Source organism: Corythoichthys intestinalis, chromosome 7 (genome assembly GCF_030265065.1).
Source record: "Corythoichthys intestinalis isolate RoL2023-P3 chromosome 7, ASM3026506v1, whole genome shotgun sequence".
NCBI lineage: Eukaryota > Metazoa > Chordata > Actinopteri > Syngnathiformes > Syngnathidae > Corythoichthys > Corythoichthys intestinalis.
The window spans coordinates 36638543-36665498 of record NC_080401.1 but is presented as its reverse complement, the minus strand read 5'-3'; the positions used below and the strand labels follow the sequence as shown (position 1 = coordinate 36665498).

The 26956-nt window shown below is 39.0% G+C and overlaps 1 protein-coding gene across 5 annotated transcripts in view; it reads right to left on the bottom strand.

Moving 5' to 3' along the window:
* si:dkey-21p1.3 (collagen alpha-1(I) chain) overlaps window positions 1-25725 on the bottom strand; it is a 69342-nt gene extending 43617 nt beyond the window's left edge. For 3 of the 5 annotated variants that reach the window (XM_057842054.1, XM_057842055.1, XM_057842056.1), the window contains exons 1-5: window positions 25588-25725; window positions 22150-22235; window positions 12567-12960; window positions 12384-12488; window positions 5456-6169 (exon numbers count right to left, since the gene is read on the bottom strand). In XM_057842054.1, the coding sequence (XP_057698037.1) occupies window positions 5456-6169; window positions 12384-12416 (747 nt within the window). In that variant the 5' untranslated portion in view covers window positions 12417-12488; window positions 12567-12960; window positions 22150-22235; window positions 25588-25725. The remainder of the gene's footprint in view (window positions 1-5455; window positions 6170-12383; window positions 12489-12566; window positions 12961-22149; window positions 22236-25587) is intronic. The other 2 variants (XM_057842057.1, XM_057842058.1) reach the window with 2 other exon arrangements.
* Between the last annotated feature and the right edge of the window lie 1231 nt (window positions 25726-26956).

Sequence of the window (26956 nt, the reverse complement as noted above, 5' to 3'; positions counted from 1 at the left end):
TTTATGGTAAAAAACAATCTTTTTAACTCATTTCAGTCTGGATTTCGGCCACAACACAGCACCGAGACCGTGCTTATCAAAGTCCTAAATGATATTTGTCGGAATGCCGATGCAGGCAAATCATCTGTTCTGTTACTATTGGATCTCAGCGCCGCATTCGACACGGTTGATCACAACATACTTCTCAGCAGATTGGAACAGGGGGTAGGGCTTACTGACACTATTCTTCAGTGGTTCACATCCTATTTACATGATAGGGGTGTCTTTGTGTCAGTCTGAAACTATCAGTCAGAACGAACCAAATTCATGTGTGGAGTCCCTCAAGGGTCAATTCTTGGACCACTCTTATTTAACATCTATATGCTTCCGTTAGCTCAGATAATGGAACAGTATGACATCTCCTATCACGCCTATGCAGATGACACACAACTGTACATTTCTGTGTCCCCACATGATTATAGTCCCTTAGTCTCCCTGAGTAAATGCATTCATCAAATCAATGAATGGATGTGCCAGAATTTTTCTCCAGTTAAATGTGGAGAAGACAGAGGTGATCATTTTTGGGCCAAAAAAGGAAAGGTCAAAGATAAGCAGGCAACTTAGCATAATGTCACTTACAGCTACAAATCAAGTCAGAAACCTCGGCGTAATTATTGACTCAGACCTAAAATTTGATAGCCATCTAAAGTCCGTCACTAAATCAGCTTATTACCACCTAAAAAATATAACCAGAATTAAGGGGCTTCTGACTCAACAAGACATGGAAAAACTTATGCATGCATTCATTTTCAGCAGATTGGACTATCGCAACGGTATATTTACGGGTCTTGATAAAAAAATCAGTCAGGAAGCTGCAGCTAGTACAGAATGCTGCAGCCAGAGTCCTCACAAATACAAGGAAGCTGGACCACATTACACCGGGTTTGAAATCGCTACACTGGCTTCCAGTGAGTCAAAGGATAGACTATAAAATACTACTGCTCGTCTACAAAACACTTAATGGCCTTGGACCAAAATACATCCTTGACTTGTTAGATTCCTATGAGACATCTAGACCCCTAAGGTCGTCTGGAACGGGTCTTCTGCATATTCCAAGAACAAGAACCAAGCAGGGTGAGGCAGCATTTAGTTATTATGCTCCTCACCTCTGGAACAAGTTACCTGAATGTCTGAAGTATGCTCAAACTGTTAGCTCTTTTAAATCAGGGCTAAAAACGCTTTTGTTTAGCACTGCATATCCATAACTGGCTATATATTTCAATCTACCTGCTTTCTATTCCTCTTGTGCTTATCTCCATTGCTGATTTCAATTCTTATTAGTAGTAGTAGTTTTTGTTATATTTTTGTTTTATTTTTATTTATTTTTATTCTATTTGTGATTAAATGCGATCTTTTGTCTTGGTTTTTACGTTGTATTGATTTAAATGTGATTTTTATGATCTTCATGTGATGTAAAGCACTTTGAATTACCTTGTGTTGAATTGTGCTATATAAATAAATTTGCCTTGCCTATTCTTCAATATTTCTAGCTGTTGGAAAACTTCTACTCTACACTTAAACACAGATATAGTTGATTAGAGACTATAAGCAGAGGCGTAGCGTCCCATTAGGCATACGCAGGCAATTGCCTGAGCCCCCAGCCAGCAGGGCCCCCCAGAGGGCCAACAGATTTAGCACACACAGCTTTACTGCACTGTCACAGCGACAAGTGTTGGGAGTGTTTCAATACCATGGAATCATTTGGCAGATTATCTCACGATTGTGTTATCAATCCCAAATCAGCATTAACCATCTCATGTAGATTACACATGTTTAAGAAAGTCCAATCAGCTATTAACACCACATGATTGTTTAAAGAGTGACTCACCAAGTACTCTCTGGAAAGTCCTTGCCGAGTTGTTTTATGTTGATTTTCACAGGCCACCTCATTATTCATGTGACTACTTCAATAAATGGTGATTTTTCCAAGAAAGTCTATTAATGAGTCTACCGTATTCCTAGTCGAATACTCTCTAAGAAAAATATAACATTTGCATCTAAAATGACCCTAAACGATTTTATTAGCAATTTTAATACTCCTTTTAGCAAGGTTCCTTGGGTATTTGTACGTTCCCATAGCAACCAGTCCTGTTATTGTCATACGTCACAAGCGCTGCGTATTCTGGGAGCGAGAATAGGGGTAAAGTCCACATTTCGAGTAGAGAACAGCCACCTGATGTGTGAGTCCATGTACGAATGTAAGTGCATCCATATGAGTCAGTGTAAAGTGCTTAGTTTTCGCCACTTTTATGGCCAGGATGACCGCACGTGCACGCAGCACGCACTCGCACCCCCCCACCTTTGTGTTCATTATACTGCGCGAGTATGTATACGTGTCACGTGACTCCGTGTGAGAGTGGGCGGCGATCTGGTCTTTTTTTAATTGGCAAAATGAAGAGAAGTTATCCTTCTGGAAGCGAAAAAAGAAAAAGCAGAGGAGGAGAAAAGGAAGCAAGACAGCGGTGAATGTACTATGTTACTGTAGTTTTATGTCCTTATGTAGTAGAAGCACTGCAGAGTAGTAGTATTTTTATGTCCTTAACCAATTAACTGCCTTGACTTGTTGTAACTAGCTTGTTAGCGTTTGCTAACAGCATTGCAGCATGCCAGCGTTTCTTCATACATAAAGATGTTACCTAGAACATAAAATCAGTGTTTAGAATCAACATACACACTGATCACCCAAACTGATAAGATGTTACATGATTCACTTCTGTGCCAGAATGTTATCCTTACTAAGTAAAAGCGATACAACTTACCAGCTAGTCAGTAGAATACGGTATGTGTAAAGCCTTTAAACATACACATGTGCAAGTAAGTTGGAGCAAATTGCTCCAAATCCAACTGTCCCCCCTTACCTGCACACGCTCAAAGGGCCCCATGTTTGTTGCCTGGGGTCCCCGGGGACCCTTGCTACGCCTCTGACTATAAGAGGTTAGTTCAGACCCTACCATAAATGTGTTTATTCATCACCCCGAACAAAATTTAGTAATACTGAAGTGTTATTGTTATTATAGTAAATATAAGTGAGATTATACAAATACATCAACGATCAATTGCAATACAAGTACAATAAGAAGAAATTTGATTGATTTGATTTCACCTGTTGTACCTGCTCCTAGTGTATCCTCCAATCTACATCCTCCAGTGTCACCCAGCTGTTCCTCGTCGTCTCGTTACCACTTGTCTTCATGTGTGTGTATAAGCTCCCAGTTTCTTTTCACTCCTTGTTGCATCATTGTCAATGTCAATTTTAAGTCCTGTCCAAGCACTCGTGTACCAGTCCCTCCGATTCAGTAAGTTTTGTTTGAACATTGCCTTTTTGATCCCCAGTCCTTTTGGTTGTACTTTGTGTTTTTGTTAGTAATTATTAAAACGTTTTTTTGAGTTCACCGCCACCTGCCTTGCTGCATTTTTGTTTCCCTGCATTTGGGTCCACACCACCTGCCTGCCCGCGATCTGTGACAATTTCATTATTTTATCCAACAACAGTAAAGATATTCATTCAAATGAATAATTAATTGAAAGAAAACAATCTTACAGCATTCACTTCTATTTTATTTATAGTATGTGAAGTACTGTATAAAATATTATGTATATTCATGCTGTTCAGTGATAGTAATCACGCAGTCTAACTCACTGGCTGCCATTCCTGGCGATAAACAGCCAATCCATTTCGCCGCAAGCCCTCTCAGTCCAAATGGATTGGATGCCTGTTGCTGTCTAAGGAAGTGAATGAGTTCACTCATTCCTACAACTGCCTTTAGCCCAATCCATTCATTCATTCATTTTCCATGCCGCTAATCATTTAATATTTTACATAGTAATTACATGATAATAGCACTGTAATATCGTCTCAAAACAAAGCAATATTTGCTGCATTCCCCTCAGACACCAGTGAAGCAAATAAGTTAAACTGTTCAAATGTTTCCATGGATTGGACATAAATTGCAGTCAATGGTAGTGAATGAGTTAACTGTAAAGACCTAGGCACCTTCTACTCCAGACAAAGTCCGGCCCGGGGGCCAAATGCGGCCCGTGGTCAAATTTCATCTGGCCCCCAGCCTCTGTCATAAAATTAATAACGTCTGGCCCGCACACAGATTTAATAAATTGGTCAGCAGTACTGCTACCAGCATATGAAGTAGCTTACACACTAAATGCTGCTCCTCATTTACCCACTAAAAGGCAACAGCACTCTAAGCAACATTACCCCGTGTGACCCTTCCATTTTTCTAAAATGGCAACAACAACAACAACAAAAAAATACAGTTGACTGCGACGGCGGACGCTTCTAGGTAGAAATTTGACTATTTCTTCACTGAAATACACAACAACTGTGTCTGCCTCATTTGCAGAGACAGTCACTGTTTTTAAAGAGTTCAATGTGAGGCGATATTACCAAACCAGACAAGACATGTACGACAAGATTAATGCTGCAACGATTAATCGATTAACTCGAGTATTCGATTACAAAAAAAATATTCTAATTAAATTTTGTTGCTTCGAGTATTCGTTCAATTAAAGTGCCGTTTCAATGGATTATTTTGAAAGTGTTTGCAATTAGTTTTATTGATGAGGGTGGATACACTGCCCTCTGGTCTGCCTCTTTTTACATGGCTGAATCCAACTGCTCCCTGTTAAGACCAAGTTTTTGTTTGAGCTAATGTTTTTTAATGCATTCTTAATTTAGTTTATAGGTATATTTAGCCGTTTTTTGTGGGAATTTGTGTCTGAGCCATTTGTTAAGAGCATTGTAAAAAAAAAACATTTTCTATGTGAGTTAGCCAGTTGTTCTTTTGTTGTACATTGATCCTCATTTTAAAAAATATATACCGTTTGAGGCTCAGCTCAGGTATTTTATTTTGTCATGTTCTTTATCCGATTACTCGATTATTCAATCTAAGTAGACCATTGATTAATCGACTACTAAAATATTCGATAGCTGCAGCCCTAGACAAGATTACAGGGAAGATATGCAGCGAGAAATTGAAGAAATTGAAGCAACTTGAAGCTAGTTAAATTTCACAGCAGCAGTATTTCGCAAGAGCCCGAGAGTCAAAAGAGAACGCCACAAAGGTTAGTTGCGAAATTGTTGAAATTATTAATTAAAAACAATAATAAAGCAAATGTGACACAGAATGGCTTGCTAAAATTTGCTTAAATATATTGTTCTATGTAAAGGACGTCAGCCAGGATCGGCCTCCCACATTTTTACCGCACCAAATCTGGCCCCCTTTGCAAAAAGTTTGGACACCCCTGTTCTACTCCATTTCCAAAATGAAAATACCAGTATTTAGCCACTTGAGGGAGCCATTTACCACCTTTCTTGAAAATATAGAAGTCCCTTTCAAAAAGCACTTTCACAAAAAAAAAAAAAACGGAGCAGTATAACAAAACAATAAAACATAATTACCATTTGACCTTGAGGCCCAGGCCTCAATCGTAGTCCCTCAGGTGTGCGTCGCTGGTTTGTTGTTGTAGGAGCATTCAATGGAGATTCTTGTGATTGGATGGATTCCCCAGGGCGGGACGTAGGGGTAGTTTCAGTTGATGGTGGATCATAAACCTTAAGGAGGTGACTGTTACTCAAGTCTTTCCCATCTTCATCTCTGTCCCTTTCAGGAAGCTCTTGTGACGTTTCCTCAGATTCTGCATCTCCATTTTGCCTACTTGCTGCTTTTGGAACAGCAAAGCCTGACGCTTCCTCTGTCTGAGGTGCCGAGTCTCCATCTTCAGCTAATAAATTGCTACTTGTAACTACATTACCACCGTTCATAGTTGTATCTCTGACTTTCTCAGAGCTCTCTGAACTCGTCCATTCCGATCTGAGACCTGGAGCTGTAGGCCCCTCAAACTGAATGTGAGGGTTTAAGATAACTGTTTCTTTTTCCTTCTCAATTGTGACAGATGGAAAATTTGCTTGAGTTAAATCCTGATTGAGTGAAAGAGTTGATGATCCCTTATTAATATGCTTTTGCTCCTCACTCAAAAGTTCCGCTTTGATACTTCCCAGAAACATCTCTGTGGGTTTAGCCTGTGTCCTCATGCCTTCAGAATTTGGAGGCCCAGATGATTGCTGCAACGTATTGGATGATGGACTTGTTACTTCAGCGAAAATGCCAACCTCCTGCAAAAGTTGGAGCATCAAAACAATTTATTCATAAAACGCCTAAAAACCACTTGCACATTACACAAAGAGTACAACAAAGTATAAACGTTTGGGAAATTGAGTGAGTCACCTCAAGAGATTTTTCAATGACCTTGGGAAAAACAAGCAAATGATTGGCTTGCATAGACATATGAGATCCATTGCAGTCCAAAATAAACTTGATCCCCCCCCCATGTTTAACTTGACGTATAAACTCTTTGCAGACAGAGAGACGAACAGGACCTCAGCCATCTCAAACACTTGCAGACATGTCTGGATTAATACTATGAAGTCATGTCCCTCCGCACTAACATGTCACGGATAAACAGCATGGTACACTCAGACATCAGTTAAGAAATAAGACTTTCAGCAATTAAATTACGCTATATTGGTCTGACGTTTTCAGTACAGCACTTTATTACAAATGCGGTTGTTGTAAAAATTGAGAAAAAGTGAGTTGGTGTAATCTTTTTAAAAATCAATAATTTGACATTTGATTAGGTGTGTGTGTAAAGATTCATTGTACTGTACTGTCATGAAGATTAAACTTGATAACTGGTGACAACTGTTGCATACATTACAAGTTTATAAATATTAGGGCTATCAAATTATCGCGTTAACGGGCAGTAATTAATTTTTTGAATCACGTTAAAATATTTGACGCAATTGATGCACATGCCCCGCTCAGACAGATTTAAATGACAGTACAGTGAAATGCCCACTTGTTAATTGTGTTTTATGGAGTTTTGCTGCCCTCTGCTGACGCTTGGGTGCCACTGATATAGGCTTCAGCACCCATGAGCATTGTGTAAGTAATTATTGACATCAACAGTGGCGGGCTACTAGTTTATTTTTTGATTGAAAATTTTACAAATTTTATTAAAACAAAAACATTAAGAGGGGTTTTAATATAAAATTTCTATAACCTATACTAACATTTATCTTTTAAGAACTACAAGTCTTTCTATCCATGGATCGCTTTAACAGAATGTTAATAATGTTAATGCCATCTTGTTGATTTGTTATAATAAACAAATAGTCCTTATGTACCGTATGTTGAATGTATATATCCATCTTGTGTCTTATCTTTCCATTCCAACAATAATTTACAGAAAAATATGGCATATTTTACAGATGGTTTGAATTGCGATTAATTGCGATTAATTATGATTAACTAATTTTTAAGCTGTAATTAACTCGATTAAAAATTTTAATCGTTTGACAGCCCAAATAAATATACATGCACACAGTGAGGAAAATGCGTATCTGCGATTTTGAAAGTTCTTCCTCTTAGAGATAATGAGCGGGTTTGAAATTTTAATGGTAGGTGCATGTCCACAGTGAGAGACAGTCAAAAAAAAAAAAAAAATCCCGAAATCGCCCTGTATGATTTAAAAAAAAAAAAACAAACTGCAATTTATTTGTATTATATTGCTGCAAATACAGTAATTATTTAAACACCTGATAAAATCAATTTTAATATTTGGTAAAGTAGCCTTTGAATACAATTACAGAGGTCAAACGTTTCCTGTAACTTTTCACCAGGTGTACATAGACTTCAGCGGAGATTTTGCACCACTGCTCCACACAGATCTTCTCTAAATCAATCAGGTTTATGGGCTGTCACAGAGAAACACAGTGTTTGAGCATCCTCCAAAGATTTTCTATTAGGTTTTGGTCTGAAGACTTGCTATGCCCCTCCAGAACCTTGATATGCTTTTTATGAAGCCATTCTTTGGTAATTCTGACTGTCTGCTTTGGACCATTGTGATGTTGGAAGACCCAGTCACGACCCATTTTCAATGCTCTAGCAGAGGGAAGGAGGTCATTCTCTAAATCTCACAATACATGGACTTATTACATTGCAGTCGTCCAGTACCATGTGCAGAAAAACACCCCCAAAGCAAGATGCTAACACTCCCATGCTTCACAGTAGGGATGGTGTTCTTGGGATGGTACTCATCATTCTTCTTCCTCCAAACACTATGAATGGAATTAAGACCAAAAAGTTCCATTTTAATCTTCATATGACCACATGTCTTTTTCGGATGACTCCTCTGGATCATCCAAATGGTCATTGGCAAACTTAAAACGAGCGGTGTGCTGGTTTAAAAAGGGGAACCTCCCATTCCATGGATGATTTTAAACCACAACGTCTTAGTGTATTACCAACAGTAACCTTAGAAATGGTCTGTACTGCTCTATTATGAACTCTTCCTAAAAGTCCCCAATTTGGCTATCATCGCTTAACATTTTTGTAATGTGTGTGTTTTTTTTTTAAAGACATATTTCACAAATTATCTAAAAGCAGTTTGCACTCATCAAGGTTGTAAAACGTTACATAACAGCTCACTCAATATAATATCAATATAAATGGTTTCAAAAGATGCAAATATAGTGTTGTGAAGTACCTCCATACGTGAAAAAAAAACAACAACAAAAAAAAGAAAATCCAGAACATGCAGATTTAAGCTGTTTTGCAATGGTTCAAACACTTCAACACTTCAAACACACAAAACTGATGTAATATTATATATATATATATATATATATACATATATAAATATATATATGGCGGAAAACACAGACAAGACGGAAAAAGCAGTTTCGGCTCTTGCACCCCTCTTTAAAATAAACTGCAGTATTTTAAGCCAAAAGAACTGTTGTGTTTGATAGAACAATATGTCTATATGCTGCCATAGCAGATTCATGGCGCAATAAGCCCACAAACTATTTTTAATTTGTTCGTTTTACCCTGAAAATCCCTGTTTACAGACGTCGCGCAACCGCTTTTATTTCAACCTAGCCATAAAAAGGTAAGTAATTGTATTTATTATTCGAAATGTCTGTCATTTTTAGCTTAGAATCATTAATTGATCTCTAATATTTCGTAAAAAAAAAAAAAAACGACTTTAAAAAAATTATTCACTCATATTTTAAACTTTTAAGCAAACGGCGTCACAATGAAAAAAATGGTGTCTGTAAAAGTCACTGATATCTACCTCATAACTATCGCTTAATTAAATTTTTTTGTTACTGTCACATTTTCTCCGATATGTTAGATGATAAATAATCGATCCAAACAAAGAAAAATTGAACAAAATGTTGAAAAGGGTAAATATATGAAAAAGAAAATCTCGACCACTCCTTGATGTCTGCGATTTCTGCATCGCGACCCTTGTTTTATTTCCATGTTTCACCCATAAAATCCCCCAAAAATCCAGCTGTGGCCAATCACAGCTGTGTCTCGACACTCGGTGATAAATGCTAAATGGAGTTTTTGAATAGAAACAAGGTAAGTCCGCGATAATATCTCGTTAAAGTCATGGCGTCTGTAATTCTGCTCTCGCGTGCGCTCACCTCCAAATAGGGTTTTGCTGTTTAAAAATGATTTTTTTTTTTCAAAAATGCCCTCCTGTTCAAAATGTTTCTTCCCCCAGAAAATTGAGATTTTAAGCTTTCCAATGATGTATCTCACATGCATATCGGACAATTTTGAAATTTGGCCAAATTGGGGGTCTCAGAGCGGAACTTCAAGTCGCCTGAGTGTTTTCCGCCATATACAAACAGTGAGCAAAATACCTATTTGAACACCCTGCGATTTTTCAAGTTCTCCCATTTAGAAATTATGGGCGGGTTTGAAAGTGAGAGAGTCAAAAAAAAAAAAAAATCCAGAAATCACAGTGTATGATTTTTTTAAAACAATGTATTTGTATTATACTGCTGCAAATACAGTAAGTATTTGAACAACTGAGAAAATCAATGTTAATATTTGGCAAAGTAGCCTTTGAATACAATTACAGAGGTCAAACGTTTCCTGTAAGTTTTCCCCAGGTTTGCACCGACTTTGGCATGGATTTTGCACCACTGCTCCACTCAGATCTTCTCTACTGTAGATCAATCAGGTTTCTGGGCTGTCAGAGAGAAACGCGGGGTTTGAGCATCCGCCAAAGATTTTCTATAAGGTTTGGGTCTGAAGACTGGCTAGGTCTTTCAGTGCACAGTTATGCTGCGTTCCAGAAAAGTGGGATGTCGGACTTTTCTGACCTCCGATTGGAACGCCACTCGAACTGGGAGGTCCAAGTCGCAAAGTCAGAGAAAAAAATAACTACCCCGACTTCCAAGTTGTTTCAATCTGACGTCACTGGACAAAATGGCGCTCATGAAAATGTATTGAATGATAAAACAATAATGAAGTAAATCAAGTTTATTTGAGACGCCATGTATTTTTTTCTCATACAGTGAATTATCTTTGTTGTGCTATGTTTTTATATTGACGATCAGCAAAGGATGTAACTAAAAAAAGGCAGTTTACACTGTGGGCTATAACGCAGCCGTCGTTTTTCCCCTACTATTTGATCGCTTATAGGAAGGCAGGTTCGCTGGGTGTCAAAATGTCTTTGGATGGCCAAAATAAAAAACAACTCGTCGCGATCAGCCATCTTTGTTGTTTACATTTGCTTGGAACGCTTTGAGGTCGGAACTCGTACCATCCGAGTGGGATAAATCCGACTTCCCACTTCTCTGGAATGCAGCATTAGAATAGTTCTCGCATTTTGAATATTTCTGAGTGACCTTATCTGATCATCGACCTTTCTTGCTTTGCCCTAGGATCTTGCCAACACCTCACGTCCCTTGTTACCTTCGCCCAGGCTCGCTACACCAAAGAACCACACGGCTCTGTATTAAATAAACTTCCTAACCACGCCATCTCACCTGTCTGCTTTAGGGTTGTCTGCCCACGATCATAACACCTTAGTACAGTGCAGTTCTCCAGTCCTATGTGCAGAAAAAAAAACCCAAAGCAAGATGCTACCAACTCCATGCTTCACAGTAGGGATGGTACTCATCATTCTTCTTCCTCCAAAAATTATGAATAGAATTAAGACCAAAAAGTAATCTCATATGACCACATGACTTTTTACCCTGATTCTGGATCAACCAAATTAGTCATCGGCAAACTTAAAAGGATATGTGCTGGTTTAAGCAGGGGAATATTCCGTTCCATGCATGATTTTAAACCATCTTAGTGTATGACCAACAGTAACCTTGGAAATTGTCTATATTGCTCTATTATGTAGTCTTACTAAAAGTCCCCAATTTGGCTTTTATCGCTCAATATTTTTGTGAAGTTTTTTTATTTTATTTTATTTTTTAAAGACATTTCTCCACAAATTATCTCAAAAGCAGTTTGCACTCATCAAGGTTGCAGGACGTTACATAACAGCACTCAATATAATATCAAAACTGGTTTGAAAAGAAATAATAGCAAATATAATGTTGTGAAGTACCTCCATATGTAAAAAAAAAAAAAAAAAAAAAAAAATCCAGAACATGCAGATTTAAGATGATTTGCTTCAAAAACTGAAAAATGTAATATTTTATATAAAAAAATTAAAAAAAAAAAGTTACAAAACATAACTCAATGTTGTTTATTCGGCACTATATCAAACAACATCACAATATTAACTAAATACCAATTCAAGAATAATAATTACACTGCTTGGCAAAAAAAAAAAAAATGTATTGATGAAAACTTTTTATGCAACCTACGCAATTTTGAGGTGCTGAATCCAAATCTGACCTTATTTTTTTTTCCTGTAAAGGGAAACTGTGACATGCGCTGTACTGCACCGCTGCCAAAGTGCTGCCAATATGTGAAAATCAGTCAACTGTGACACGCTAATTTGGAATACGATAAAAAAAAAAAAAGTATTGTATATAGCTATGCAAAGGCCTGAAAAGTTCAACTGGTATTGCGTGAAAGTGTAAGAAGAATCGATATAAGTTACCGAGAATTTCAAAAATTGGCATGAAAACAAAAGCATTAAAAAAAAAAAAAAAGATTGCAGATGTGAAATTAGCGACCAAAATTTGTAAAGAATCAGTTACAAAAATAAAAAATAGAAAAACCTGCTGCAACAAAAAATGAAATGTAAATGTTGGCCAGTTATATTTAATTATAAAATTGTAAAATTTCAATCTTCAACTAAGTCAATTTTTATCCATATTAACAGTTATTTTTCCTCAAAAAACACGGAAACACTGACAACTACCAAATAATACTTGAGGGAAAACGTTTAAAACAGCATTTTCCGACTAAAGCAAACAAATATATATATATATATATATATATATACACACACACACACACCATATTTTGTGATATATAGAAGTAATTTAGAGGACTTACGAAGGTCAGCAAAAGTAGCATCCATGCCCGCATGGCTTCAGATAGAGCCACCCTTGTGGACCACTCCGACTTATAGGTTGGCTCACTTGGACTCCCGTGGAAGTCCTAAATGTGACGCACACACATGGTGACTTCTGCCAAGGCCAAAACAAACCAAAATCTAATCACCACCAAAGCATATACCTTCCTCGGAAGCTTGTACAATGTCCAAATTGCATAAAATCATAAGTCCAATTTGTGATGATAGTAGAGAGTTGTCATGTCCCAATCAGCAATGAGATCTTTCCAATACAAACATCTTTTGGCTCCTCGTGTCTCGCACAGGCAGAAGTAACACAAAACAGAAAAAAGTAGAGATGCAAGCCAATGTGCGCCAATGCCAGGTTTCATTAGATTGAGATTAGAGAGGCCAACTTTTGAGAGTAGCTCACCTTTATTTATCAATGTCACACATGACGCGTCTCTTTTTTTTACCACATCCATGTTTTCTGCTTGCTTTGCCATTGACCTTCACCTTATGCCTTCTCGCATTCATCTTTTGACTTGACGTGAAGGTCGAAAGGGCGAGGACTGTGGCCTGGGTGAGGAATGTCGCATTGGAATCTAAAGAGTGCGTGGCTGCTGCCTCACTGTCGGCTCAAGATGGATTCGATTTACGGAAAAAGTTGGGCTCTGATAAAAGGGGGGTCTCATGCAATTCCGCACATTTACTGTAAAAGTACTAAGGGAAAAAAATCAGGTAAATATTGAATGTATGACAAATCTGGACTTTTTACTGGGTATGTTTTTCAAACTAGAACATTTTGGCTAGATCAGCACGTGTACTGAGGCTTGTTGCCATGCCAACGAAGCACCGACTGTGGGTCACTGAGAAGTCAGTCTTTTCATTGCAATTTGTAACTTTCATGTTGGAGCAGTTAGCATTTCGTTGACAATTTACCAGGTCTAAAACCCTCGATTGCGCAGATTGGCAAAGTTCACCGGGGCGCTGGAAGTGACTTACAGCGGCAGGTGCTGAGGATCTTATTTTGTTTTTCCCATCCAAAAACAACCGTTTCTGTCCAAATTTGTCATGCTCGCGCTTTTTCTCCATACAAGTCGTGCATAATCGCTGTACACACGCATGCTGGATATTTTATGTACTATTACTAGGCTACTACAAAGATAGCGTTCTATTTCACCTACAGTGTGTGTTGGAGTTTTTGCATTGGAAATGAAAGCGCCCGTGTATTATAACGCAAATCCGCACAACTATTGACCAGTAAAAACCACCTCACTCTTGGACAGTAGGTGGCATTATGCACCTGTCCTGACAGTTGCTTGAAATCCGCTATAAAGCTAAATTTTGAGTTTTTGAGCTTGTTAAGCTTCTGTTTACAGGGCAGTCAATTTTATTGCTTGTTCTTTTCCATTCTGCAAAGTTTAAATAAAAGTGAGCAGTACATTTTCTGATTCTGATTGAATATTGACTCAGCTCTCTGTATGTATGTATACAGTATATACCATAGACTTCATAATGCATATATTACATTTTGCATCAGGAGAAAATTATTTTACTTTTTACTTGTACAGTAAATTTTAAAGCAAGTACTTTGTACTTTAATTACAGTGGTATGAAAATTTATCTGAACCTTTTGGAATTTCTCACATTCCTGAATAAAAACACCATAAAATGGGATCTGATCTTTGTCAAAACCACACAGATGAAAAAAACAGTGTCTGCTTGAACTAAAACCACCCCAAAATAAACATCCTGATGAACTTTTGAATTCATTCTTCCATTAACTCATTCACTCCCAGCCATTTTCACCATTTCAACCCCCTTTGCTCCCGGCCGTTTTACTGGATTTCGACTGATTTTGCAAGGCCCACAGAAAATTCTGTTCTATTGCTATAGAAACATGGAACCAACCAAAAGAAAGATTAGACTCTCTTCTTTCAGCAGGAAAAAAAGTTATCTTTTTCCATTCTTTAGAAATCAGCAAATAGCTTAGTTTGAACAATTTTCCAATTTCTGATGAAAAAACAGAGAAATTGAGCTTTTTCTAAAAACATACATTTCAAATATAACTGACACAGCTATTTTTTTACATCCCAAACATCTGAATAATGTTTTCCTTCTACAAAAGAACATAAACAACAAGACAAATAGAGCTTTTGATAGTAAAGTAACAATTTATTTGCACATAGCTGGACTGTTGGGCTAGGAGATGGTGCTGTTGTGGCCGCCGCGGCTGTCTCGGCGGACAGGGTGGGCTTTTCCCTCGTCACCGCCTGTAATGTCTCATCACGATGGATTTTTTGGAGTCTTTCTTTTGTGGTGACCACTGCCTCGTGGCGGAGTTCGCCTGGGAAACTTGTGTAGGGCATGTTGTGTTCCTGGGGAGGAACTGGTTTGGCCGTGTGCGTTTCTGGCTGAGTTGCAGGACACTGGAGGTTTGCGGGGGACGCGAGTGGCACAGACTCAACGGTATCGTCCGCTGCACTGGTGGTCCCGGTCGTTCTGCTCGGTCGTCCAGCGCCTGGCATCCTCCCGGTTGTTCTGCTTGGTCGTCCGCCTGACATCCTGGACGTCCTCCTGGTTGTCATACTTGGTCGTTAATTGCCTGGCGTCCCGGACGTCCTCCCGGTCGTCCTGCTCGGACTTCCCGCGCCTGGCGTCCTGGACGTCCATTCGGTTGTCTTCCGCCTGCGCCCCGGCCGTTCGTTCCGTTGAATCGGGTTGCGGGTCTTACCAAATGCGCTACTGCTCTCCAGTGGCCAGTTTTATTGCTTTAAAGTGGATTTTCAGCATTGTGCTTTGGAGCTAAGTCGCATCAGACCCTAGAGATGTCTCTTGTGAAAAAAACCTTAAAAGACGTATAAATACGTCTTTGGGACATTGAAACAATGAAAAATAGAACATATTTATACATTTTTGGGAACAAATGAGTTAATGATTGCAAGTTGTCCAGGCCTTGAGACAGCAAAACAGCCCCAAATCATGATGGTACCTCCACCATGCTTCACGGTGGGGATGAGGTGTTGATGTTGGTGAGCTGTTCCATTTTTCCTCCACACATGACACAAACCATTCAACTTTTGTGGACTGATAAAACCAAATATTTTTAAAAGCTAACACTCAGTCAGAAACTACAGTGGGGCAAATAAGTATTCAGTCAACCACCAATTGTGCAAGTTCTCCTACTTGAAAAGATTAGACAAGCCTGTAATTGTCAACATGGGTAAACCTCAACCATGAGACACAGAATGTGAAAAAAAAAACAGATAATCACATTGTTTGATTTTTAAAGAATTTATTTCATACTTTGAATGGAAAATAAGTATTTGGTCATCCACAAACAAGCACGATTTCTGGCTGCCAAAGAGGTCTAACTTCTTCTAACGAGGTCTAAGGAGGCTCCACTCGTTACCTGTATTAATGGCACCTGTTTTAACTCATTATCATAAAAGACACCTGTCCACAACTTCAGTCAGTCACACTCCAAACTCTTCTATGGCCAAGACCAAAGAGCTGTCGAAGGACACAAGAGACAAAATTGTACTCCTGCACCAGGCTGGGAAGACTGAATCTGCAATAGGTAAAACACTTGGAGTAAAGAAATCAACTGTGGGAGCAATTATTAGAAAATGGAAGACATATAAAACCAATGATAATCTCCCTCGATCTGTGGAGCCATGCAAGATCTCACCCTGTGGCGTCAAAATGATAACAAGAACAGTGAGCAAAAATCCCAGAACCACACGGGGGGACATAGTGAATGACCTTCAGAGAGCTGGGACCACAGTAACAAAGGCTACCATCAGTAACACAATGCGCCACCAAGGACTCAAATCCTGCACTGCCAGACGTGTCCCCCTGCTGAAGAAAGTACACGTCCAGGCCCATCTGCGGTTCGCTAGAGAGCATTTGGATGATCCAGAAGAGGACTGGGAGAATGTGTTATGGTCAGATGAAACCAAAATAGAACTGTTTGGTAGAAACACAGGTTCTCATGTTTGGAGGAGAAAGAATACTGAATTGCATCCGAAGAACACCATACCCACTGTGAAGCATGGGGGTGGAAACATCATGCTTTGGGGCTGTTTTTCTGCAAAGGGACCAGGACGACTGATCTGTGTAAAGGAAAGAATGAATGGGGCCATGTATCGAGAGATTTTGAGTGAAAATCTCCTTCCATCAGCAAGGGCATTGAAGATGAGACCTGGCTGGGTCTTTCAGCATGACAATGATCCCAAACACACAGCCAGGGCAACAAAGGAGTGGCTTCGAAAGAAGCGTTCAATGTCCTGGAGGGGCCTAGCCAGTCTCCAGATCTCAGCCCCATAGAAAATCTGTGGAGGGAGTTGAAAGTCCGTGTTGCCCAACGAAAGCCCCAAAACATCACTGCTCTAGAGGAGATCTGCATGGACGAACGGGCCAAAATACCAGCGTCAGTGTGTGAAAAGCTTGTGAAGAGTTACAGAAAACGTTTGGCCTCTGTTATTGCCAACAAAGGGTATATAACAAAGTATTGAGATGAACTTTTGGTATTGACCAAATACTTTTTTTCCCACCATGATTTGCAAATAAATCCTTTAAAAATCAAACAGTGATTTTCTGTTTTTTATGTTTTTCACATTCTGTCTTTCATGGTTGAGGTTTACCCATGTTGACATTTACAGGCCTCGCTAATATTTTCAAGTGGGAGATTTGCACAATTAGTGGTTGACTAAATACTTATTTGCCCCACTGTATATTGAAGCACGACTCATTGGCTGCCATTGACAGTGATAGACTGGAAGGCTGACAGCAAATGAACGAATGTTCAACAGACTTCCCAGTTCAAGTGGATTGGATGTCTACTAGTAATAAATTAATTAAAATTTACACGCGATTGGATGTCTATCATCTTCAATGGCACTGAAAAAGTTAATCAACAGAAAAGTGAGTGTCGATTTGTTGTGGTGTGAAATAGACGAAAGACTTTCCCCGCAAAGAGTAGTTTCGCGCATCAATGCAAGCGCCATCAGTAAGCTGACACATTCTCAGGGCATTAGTACAGTGCTTGGAAACGTTTGTGGTCAAAGTTCATGGCTGAGTCTCGAATCAAGGTCTTTTGAACTTACGTGCGATGGAAAGAAGCAGACCTGTTTGAACGCGCATATAATAAAAAAGTATAAATTATGTAATTTATTAACTTCAACTAAAAATAGTTTTGATATTTTGAAGAACGTATTCAACAATTACCATCAGGAAAAGACAAGTTATCTTTCTTTAATGATCTTGTAAACACATTTTAGTCAGTCATTATATGAGCATCATGACTGAACTAAAATTACATTATTTTTTTCCACTTTATACAACATATTTGAGACTCTCATCAAGAAAATTCTGTGTTGAGAGCAGACTCTTACGGGTGAAAGTTCCCAGGCACACTTGAGGCTGTTATGAATACAGACATTAGGGCTACACACACAGGTATTTTTTGTTTCTTTAGATTTTTTTTTTTTTTTTTACACAGCACGTGATACAAAAAATACAAAAAACACTTTCTCAAGATGTCAATATCATGCCTAAGCAACAGGGGGCAGTAGTACCCCAAAATGTAAGACCATTTAAAGGGAACCTCGGACTGAAAGACTTGTAGGCTCTAATAAGCCACAATTGTTCTCTTTTACTAAAATCTTATTAGAAACACATTAAATATTGCCATTGATTAAAATATCTATAATATTTAGTACATGTTTTGACTTACGGAGGGCGCCATGTTTTATGCGCGTAATGGACGCTCGGGGTGATGACGTAGTTTGTCACTGTTGACGAACACTACCGGTTTACTGCAATTCCTTCTACGCAGCGAGTCGTCCAACACATGCGCTCATCAGTTGAAAGCGGTGAGTACTGACTATTTGTGTTTTTATTGAGTCTTACGTTACCTTTTCTTTGCCTCAGAGTACTTTTTGCGTGTGTTTCCCTCTCATACTTTTAAGCATTGTGTTTTCTTGTGGTACCTGTAAAGCAGATTGTTGATCTTTTGACCACATTAGTCAGGTAGCGTATTTAAACCACTCTTATTTGATATTACTACGAGGGCTGTCAAAATTATCGCGTTAACAGGCGGTCATTATTTTTTTTAATTAATCACGTTAAAATATTTGATGCAATTAATGCACATGCCCCGCTCAAACAGATTAAAATGACAGCACAGTGTCATGTCCACTTGTTACTTGTGTTTTTTGGTGTTTTTTCACCCTCTGCTGGCGCTTGGGGGCGACTGATTTTATGAGCATTGTGAAATTATTGACATCAACAATGGCGGGCTACTAGTTTATTTTTTGATTGAAAATTTTACAAATTTTATTAAAACGAAAACATTAAGAGGGGTTTTAATATGAAATTACTATAACTTATACTCAAATTTATATTTCAAGAACTACAAGTCTTTCTATCCATGATCGCTTTAACAGAATGTTAACAATGTTAATGCCATCTTGTTGATTTATTGTTATCATAAACAAATACAGTACTTATGTACCGTATGTTGAATGTATATATCCGTCTTGTGTCTTATCTTTCCATTCCAACAATAATTTACAGAAAAATATGGCATATTTTATAGATGGTTTGAATTGTGATTAATTACGATTAATTTTAAGCTGTAATTAACTCGATTAAAAATTTTCATCGTTTGACAGCCCTTATTACTACGTTTATGTATGTTCTCAAGGCATCTTTAGTACGTTTTGTCTGTATGCATCGAAACAAAACAATCTGAAAGCGCAGGGTAGTACTTTGGGTGTCAAATTCGTTTTTTGTAGGACGTTTTGCCGGTGTAGCACATTTTGGCAGAACACCGTTTTTTTTACCTACTCTCGTCTCTTCTCAACCCGTCTTTCCTGTTCAATTTGCTTTTTTCTCAGGTTCAAATTGAAAGGGTTGAACAGATGACATGTTTATGTCGCTAGTCATACTCTGGAAGACCGGCAGCGTAACAAGTCTTTCTATGCGTTGATCCCTTAAAGACCACTACAAAATATTTCCAGTAAAGAAACAGAACCCGTCAAACAAATAGCCAAAGATGAAAAAACATGCCAAAAAGCAGCAGGTGGCACTTTAACCTTTAAGCCGATTGAAAGAAAATCATTAAGGCACAGGGACAACAAAAATCCATCCCAAATAATGAACTGCAACATACAGGTAGTCGCTGGGTCTCGTCCGCCATTTTGTCTCCAGTCATTTAAATTTTTTTTTTTTTTTTTTTAAAGAAACCTCTCAGCATTGATGGTAAGTACAGTATGCTTTTGTTTTTTAGTTTTGTTATTTATTAAATGGCTGATCTATAATTGCAATGCATATCTGGTATTTCATCATACTATATGTGCGGTCCGCTTTCCTTTCTTGCACTCGGACTTGTTTGACATCACGCCAGCGCTACTTACTGTGAGTTTTCATTGTTGCTTTCACGTTGGGAAGCGGGGGAGAATGCCAGTTTATATTTCAAGAAGGCAAAGAAACAGTAAATGGCACGGGCTCGGCAATACACCCCCAGTTAGCTCGCTATTAACCCGCTAGCTTGCTGAGCCATGTTCGTTTTCACTACTGGACCGATGCGACTAATAGCTGCCGTTTTTCTTGTTAAATTTCCCACAATTTGGACCTTATTTCCCTCTGTATTATTGTGCAACCATTGATGTATGTTTTTGTAAGCAAATATGTCTATTGATTTACCAAACTGTATTATTGTAAACTTTGTCATTATTGTATTTTTTTTTAATTGTGTGTTCATAATTTGACAGTGACAAATAAATAAATGTCAGTTGTAGGAATTATGGTGTAATCGATGTTACCGACAGGAAGTAATCATATTTCTTACTTAATATTAGAGATGTCCCAATCGATCGGGTCCGATCATGTCATTTTCAAAGGAATCTGAATCGGCAAAAAATATCGGCCATGCCTTTTTTTGATATACTGTATATATTTTTTTTAATTAAATCGTTTTCTAATTGTATTTAACGTTACAGACATAATATGTTACACTCATCCAGAGTCTTTAGTTTAGGCTTAAGGTAGGGTTATCAAATTTATCCCGAAAACGGCGGTGATTAATTAAAAAAAAAAAAGTATCACATTAAAATATTTAACGCAATTAATGCATGCGCTGCACGACCCATTCACGCATTGTCGCGCTCAATCTGTAATGGTGCCGTTTTACCTATATAGAGAGGTAAAAGGCGGTGTAAAATGAGTAGAGTGAATTTTGGCAGCCTTTGGCGCCTTTTTTTAATTGGCTAAAGCCTTACAATCCCTCTCCCTACGATTAAAAATATCATGGGAAGCAATGTGGGGAAGCAAGGTAGCAATTGATCTTTTTCTTAACACTTAATGTTATTTCCCAACACAGAGAAGATATATCAATTGGTAGCACTACGCACAGTTATGGTTCCACTTCCCATCATGCATTTGGGATGGCTACAGTATCATTTACTGAAAGCTCAACAAATACACCAGATGGCAATATTTAGTCACAATATACAAAGTCTCAAGTCTTTCTATCCGTGGATCCCTCTCACAGAAAGAATGTTAATAATGTAAATGCCATCTTGAGGATTTATTGTCATAATAAACAAATACAGTACTTATGTACTGTATGTTGAATGTATATATTCGTCCGAGTTTTATTCAATTTTTTCTTAATGCATTGCCAAAATGTATATGATCGGGAAAATTTATCGGGAATGATTGGAATTGAATCGGGAGCAAAAAAAAAGCAATCGGATCGGGAAATATCGGGATCGGCAGATACTCAAACTAAAACAATCGGGATTGGATCGGGCACAAAAAAACATGGATCAGAACAACCCTACTTAATATTATTAATATGACGTAAAATATGTGTTTTTTGGATAGTTATTTTGTGATTTAGGGGGTATTTAGGGGCACTTAAAGGGTTAATTCTGACTTATGCGGAAATTCGGGTAACGTCGCCAGCGTAGAAACGAAACTCGTTCGTAAACCGCGGACTACCTGTATTTGCAGGCTGTGGTCAGCCATTTTAAGCAATTGTAGCTTAAAAAGCAACACAAAATTGGGAGCTACAAATAAGAAGGACAATAAAGGTTTTAAAAAGCAATAGGCGCACACAAAATGAAGATACTGTGTCCACTAATAGTTGAAAATAGCTTTAGACAGCCGAGTACAAAAATTCATTCACGTGGCCATTTGGGAAATATGCCAAAATGAAGCTATACATTTATTAAAAATACCCAGCCTGCGTGTACGTCAACCACTTTAAGTGGTCATCTGTTTGCTCTACTGGCTGAAGGTTTACTGAACCTGCATGGACTACAAATGTAACGTTATTTTCTGTTCACGACATTACGTTTTAAGGACTTGAGCAACCATTTCTTTAGTCCATTGTTCACATTTTAGACACACATTCAAGTTACAGACCATAACAGAACTTGATATAAATACACCATTTTAAAACTGTGTCAGCATGTGATTAGGAGGAGAAAAAAACAACAACATTTCATTAGTACACACACGTATCCTTGTGAGGGTCAACTAGCATGAATGCAAAAATAGTGGTCTCACCTTCACCATGCATGTTGAAATAAAAAAACACTTTTTATGTGCTACAAATTCAATGCCTTAATGGAATAGAAACTGAAACATAAGTATGGTAATTAAAAATTGTTGGTATTGAGTGGGAAAGGTACACAATTTGCCATGTGGGTTCAAGCTAGGTGCACTTAAATATACAGTGGAAAAAACAAGTACCTGAACACCCTGCTATTTTGCAAGTTCTCCCATGGAGGAGTCTGATATTTTCATCGTAGGTGCATGTCCACTGTGAGAGTGATAATCTAAAAAGAAAAATTCAGAAATCACGATGCATGATTTTTTAACAATTTATTTGTGTGATACAGCTGCAAATACGTTTTTGAACACCTGTCTATCAGCTAGAATTCTGACCCTGAAAGGCCTGTTAGTCCGCCTATTAATAGTCACCTCCACTCCATATATTATCCTGAATCAGATGCACTAGTTTGAGGTCTATAGAGGCACAAAGACACCTGTCCACCCCATACGACGTAAGACTCAAACTTGTAACACGGTCAAGACCAAAGAGTTGTCCAAAGACACGAGAGACAAAATTGTTCACCTCCACAAGGCTGGAAAGGGCTACGGAGCAATTGCCAGGCATCTTGGTGAAAAAAGGTCCACTGTTGGAGTAATCATTAGAAAATGGAAGAAGTTAAACATGACAGACAATCTCAATCGGAGTGGAACCCCATGTAAGGTATCACCTCGTGGGGTCGCAATGATCCTACGAAAGGTGATGAATCAGCCCAGACCTAAACGACTGGAGTTGGTCCATTACTTGAAAAGCGCTGAGACCACCGTTTCCAAGGTTACACTTGGTAATACACTAAGACGTCATGGTTCCCCTGCTTAAACCAGCACATGTCAAGGCCCGTCTTAAGTTTGCCTGTGACCATTTGGATGTAGCCCCTACCACCGTGACACGCTGGGTGGGCTCTGGGTTCGAATTTTTAGTGTAAGTGGTTCCTATAATTTGAATAAAGTATGAAAAAACAACTTAAATGGTTTGGTGCCTCCACTTAGTAGAATTTTAAAACATATTTGCCCTACTAAGAAATAATAATAATACGATTTCAGTCTTTCATTAAATTAAAAATGTGTATTTTGTTTTAACTCACACAAGAGCAATACTTCAAACTTGTCATTCACTCATATATAAACACAGGAAATCAAATAATGTATAAATGAAAAAAAACTTCCCACCCAAAGAGAACGGTGCAGGCCTGAGTCGACGCTTGTTAACGTTGAGGTCAAAAACTTGGCGACCGTTTCGCTTTAACAGCAAAAAAAATATGTGCACTTTCTGTATGTCTCAGTACTCACAGTCAGATGTTCTTGAGAGGGAAATAGATGGAAAAGTTAGAAAGAAGAAGGAAAAGAGATGAGAGGTGGGCTCTGGTTGATGGCAAGATGGTTGATGACCGTTGAGAACTAGTGACGGGATCTGTCGTTCACTTGAGTAAACGGATCCATTCCGGTTCGTTCAGTAAAAAGATTCATTCAAACAAATCGTTCAACGAATCGTTCGCCCCCCTCATCTCCCTCCCCGCCCAAATGAATCGTTCGGTTAGTGAACGGGAAGTGACGTTGCCGAACGAATCACCAAAGACCGTTTCGCAGTATAACTGAACGGGAAGTGACATTGCTTGGTCCCTCCCTCTCTTGCACACAAGTTCCTCATTGACCGCTCATCGAAGTTTCAGAAATGAGTGACAGCCGATATCATTCTGCTTTCACAGACAGCCTCGTCTCCCTCCCGCTGCTGCAAAAGCGAGGGAGAACTTCCGCGTCGTCTGTCGTATTTGTATGGGCTCAAAGTCATGGCTCGTGCTTGCATTTCGATTTAGGACATGGTTAAACATTTTCCTTTTGTGGGGGGAGTGGGGGTTTGGGGTCGGGGGCGCACGGACTTTCTTTAGCATGATCTTGATCACATATACAATGCTGCTGCTACCAGCCAACGCGGCGTGCTTGCTGTCACGAAAATAAAAATAAATCGAAAGTTTAATTTCTAAATATGGAACGACCAACACATCATATTTACCTCTCGCTCTGTTGTATTTTTAGTTTTTATGCTCATCACTATTATTTTAGGTCACTAATATTGTTAAAACTAAAGTGTAAATAGCTAGTTGTCAAATGTGCTGCTCTGAAATAAAAATAATACTACATTTTGATATTTGACATTTTAATTGCAAATCAGTATTAAGATGATCGTATTGAATTTTTGCACTGGTATTAACAATTAAAATAATCCGGTCAACTCCCCTGTCGTCCCCTCATCTCAGATCGTCGAATGCTGACGAGAAATAATTGTTTGCTCTTTACGATGTTGCCTTTCTACTCTCATTAGTCTGTTAAGAAAAATGTAAACATATTGCGACATCTCCCGTGTCCGCGTGCATTGTTTTTGGGCGCTTGAATAGCACATGATGGACGGATGGACATAATTTGTCAAACCAACCAGCACCTGACACGCTCTGACACGAAAAAAATAAATAAAACAGTCGGAAAAATTTGACATGTTTATACAGTTTCATTGCAAATCAGTATTATGGTGATCATACTAAATATTCTTTTTTTCTGTGCACATATGAGGTAAATATCGCTGCCATGAAGCCTCCATATAGTGACAGTTTTCTACCCCCTTCACTGCCGTCACGTGACCTCAGCTCACTTTTGCTTGCCTCGTAGCTACCCGTTTTTTTTTTTTTTTTTTTTTTAGCTACCAGTGTTTTAAACTACTGTAAATTTGATAGAATGTCATCAGTCATAGGTAGTCCCGAGTCTGTTGAGAAAAGTACACTAAACCATGCTCGCTAGATTTGTGTGGTGTTTTGTCTGTTTGAGCAGCATTTAATAGGCTCCACATTAACAAATATGTGACAAAGTCATTTCCTTCCATTTTTTTGACTCGTTCACCGCATTACTGGAAAGTCAAGTTAGCAGCAAGCTAGGTCAGGAACCGGAGGACCGAGTCACTGAACGGGAAGTGACATAACTCAGTCTTGCCCCCTTGCGCGCACCCTGGCTGCTTATTGGCTACACGTGGAAGTGATTGACAGACGCCCTGATTCTGTTTCCGCTCCCTCCCCTGCCCGCGATGAGGCTGGCGTCTGATTGGTCGTGTGCGATGTCAGAAGACGCTGCCGCTTGCTCAACGCCCTCCCACGCAGCGAACAAGCCCTAACTTCATAGAACGAATCAGTGCAGATGGTTATTAGTTCGGTCTCGTTCACCCAAACAATTCGTTCAAAACGAACGAATCGTTCGGCGACCGATACAACACTATTGAGAACGCTGAGAAGATGACGGCCCGACACGCCGTCGACGCCCGTTTTTCTCCTCGATGGTCCTCAAATTATCCAAATTACGAAAAAGGTCCAAGGAGCACGCACGTCGTGTCCCTTGACAGATATTTACACTTAGCCAGTGTAAAATATTCAATGCCTATTTGAAGTATTTTTGAGTTCAAAAATGGCAAAATGTACACACACTAATACAAGGAGTTTTCACTCACGCTAGCACGTTAGCATGCGCTAATCGCTAATAACGGTTAGCTTCTTTTAGCAACTAAAAGCAACATGAGTTACATTGCTCCTTTTAATTTACCTTCGGGAGGTTTTAAGGTCCACACAGTGTAGATAAACTCCGCATTTATCGTTGTGTGACGATAAAAACTCCAGGACAGACGTTTTCCTCATTCATTTAGTCTCTGCTCATCTGCTTCGCTGGTACATTAGTGTTGTATCGGTCGCGAACGATTCGTTCTTTTTGAACGAATTGTTTGTGTGAACGAGACCGAACTAGTGTTGTATCGGTCGCGAACGATTCGTTCTTTTTGAACGAATTGTTTGTGTGAACGAGACCGAACTAATCACCATCTGCACTGATTCGTTCTATGAAGTTGGTGCTTGTTCACTGCGTGGGAGGGCGTTGAGCAAGCGGCAGCGTCTTCTGACATCGCACACGACCAATCAGACGCCAGCCTAATCGCAGGCAGGGGAGGGACCGGAAACAGAATCAGGGCGTATATCACTCACTTCCACGTGTGGCCAATGAGCAGCCAGCGTGCAGGCAGGGGGGCAAGACTGAGTTTTGTCACTTCCCGTTCAGTGACTCGGTCCTCCGGCTCCTGACCTAGCTTGCTGCTAACTTGTCTTTCCAGTAATGACTATGCGGTGAACGAATCAAAAAATGAAAGGAAAGGACTTTGTCACATATTTGTTAACGTGGAGCCTATCAAATGCAGCTCAAAAAGACAAAAACACCACACAAATCTAGCGAGCATGGTTTAGTGTACTACTTTTCTCAACAGACTCGCGACTACCTATTACGACATACTATCAAATTTACAGTAATTTAAAACACGGGTAGCTACGAAGCAAGCAAAAGCTGAGCTGCGGTCGCGTGACGGCAATGAAGGGGGCAAAGAACTGTCACTATATGGAGGCTTCATGGCAGCGATATTTACCTCATATGTGCACAGAAAAAAAGAATATTTAGTATGATCACCATAATACTGATTTACAATGAAACGGTATATACATGTCCATTTTTTCCAAGTGTTTTATTTTATTTTTTTTCGTGTCAGGTGTTGGTTGGTTTGACAAATTATGTCAATCCGTCCATCATGTGCTACTCAAGCGCCCCAAAACAACGCACATGGACACGGGAGATGTCGCAATATGTCTACATTTTTCTTAACAGACTAATGAGGGTAGAAAGGCGACATCGTAAAGAGCAAGCAATCATTTCTCTTCAGCATTTGACGAGCTGAGATGCGGGGACGACAGGGGAGTTGACCGGATTATTTTATTTATTAATACCAGTGCAAAAATTCAATCCGATCACCATAATACTGATTTGCAATGAAACTGTATATACATATCAATTTTTTCCGAGTGTTTTATTATTTTTTTTCGTGTCAGAGCGTGTCGGTTGGTTTGACAAATTACGTCAATCCGTCCATCATGCGCTA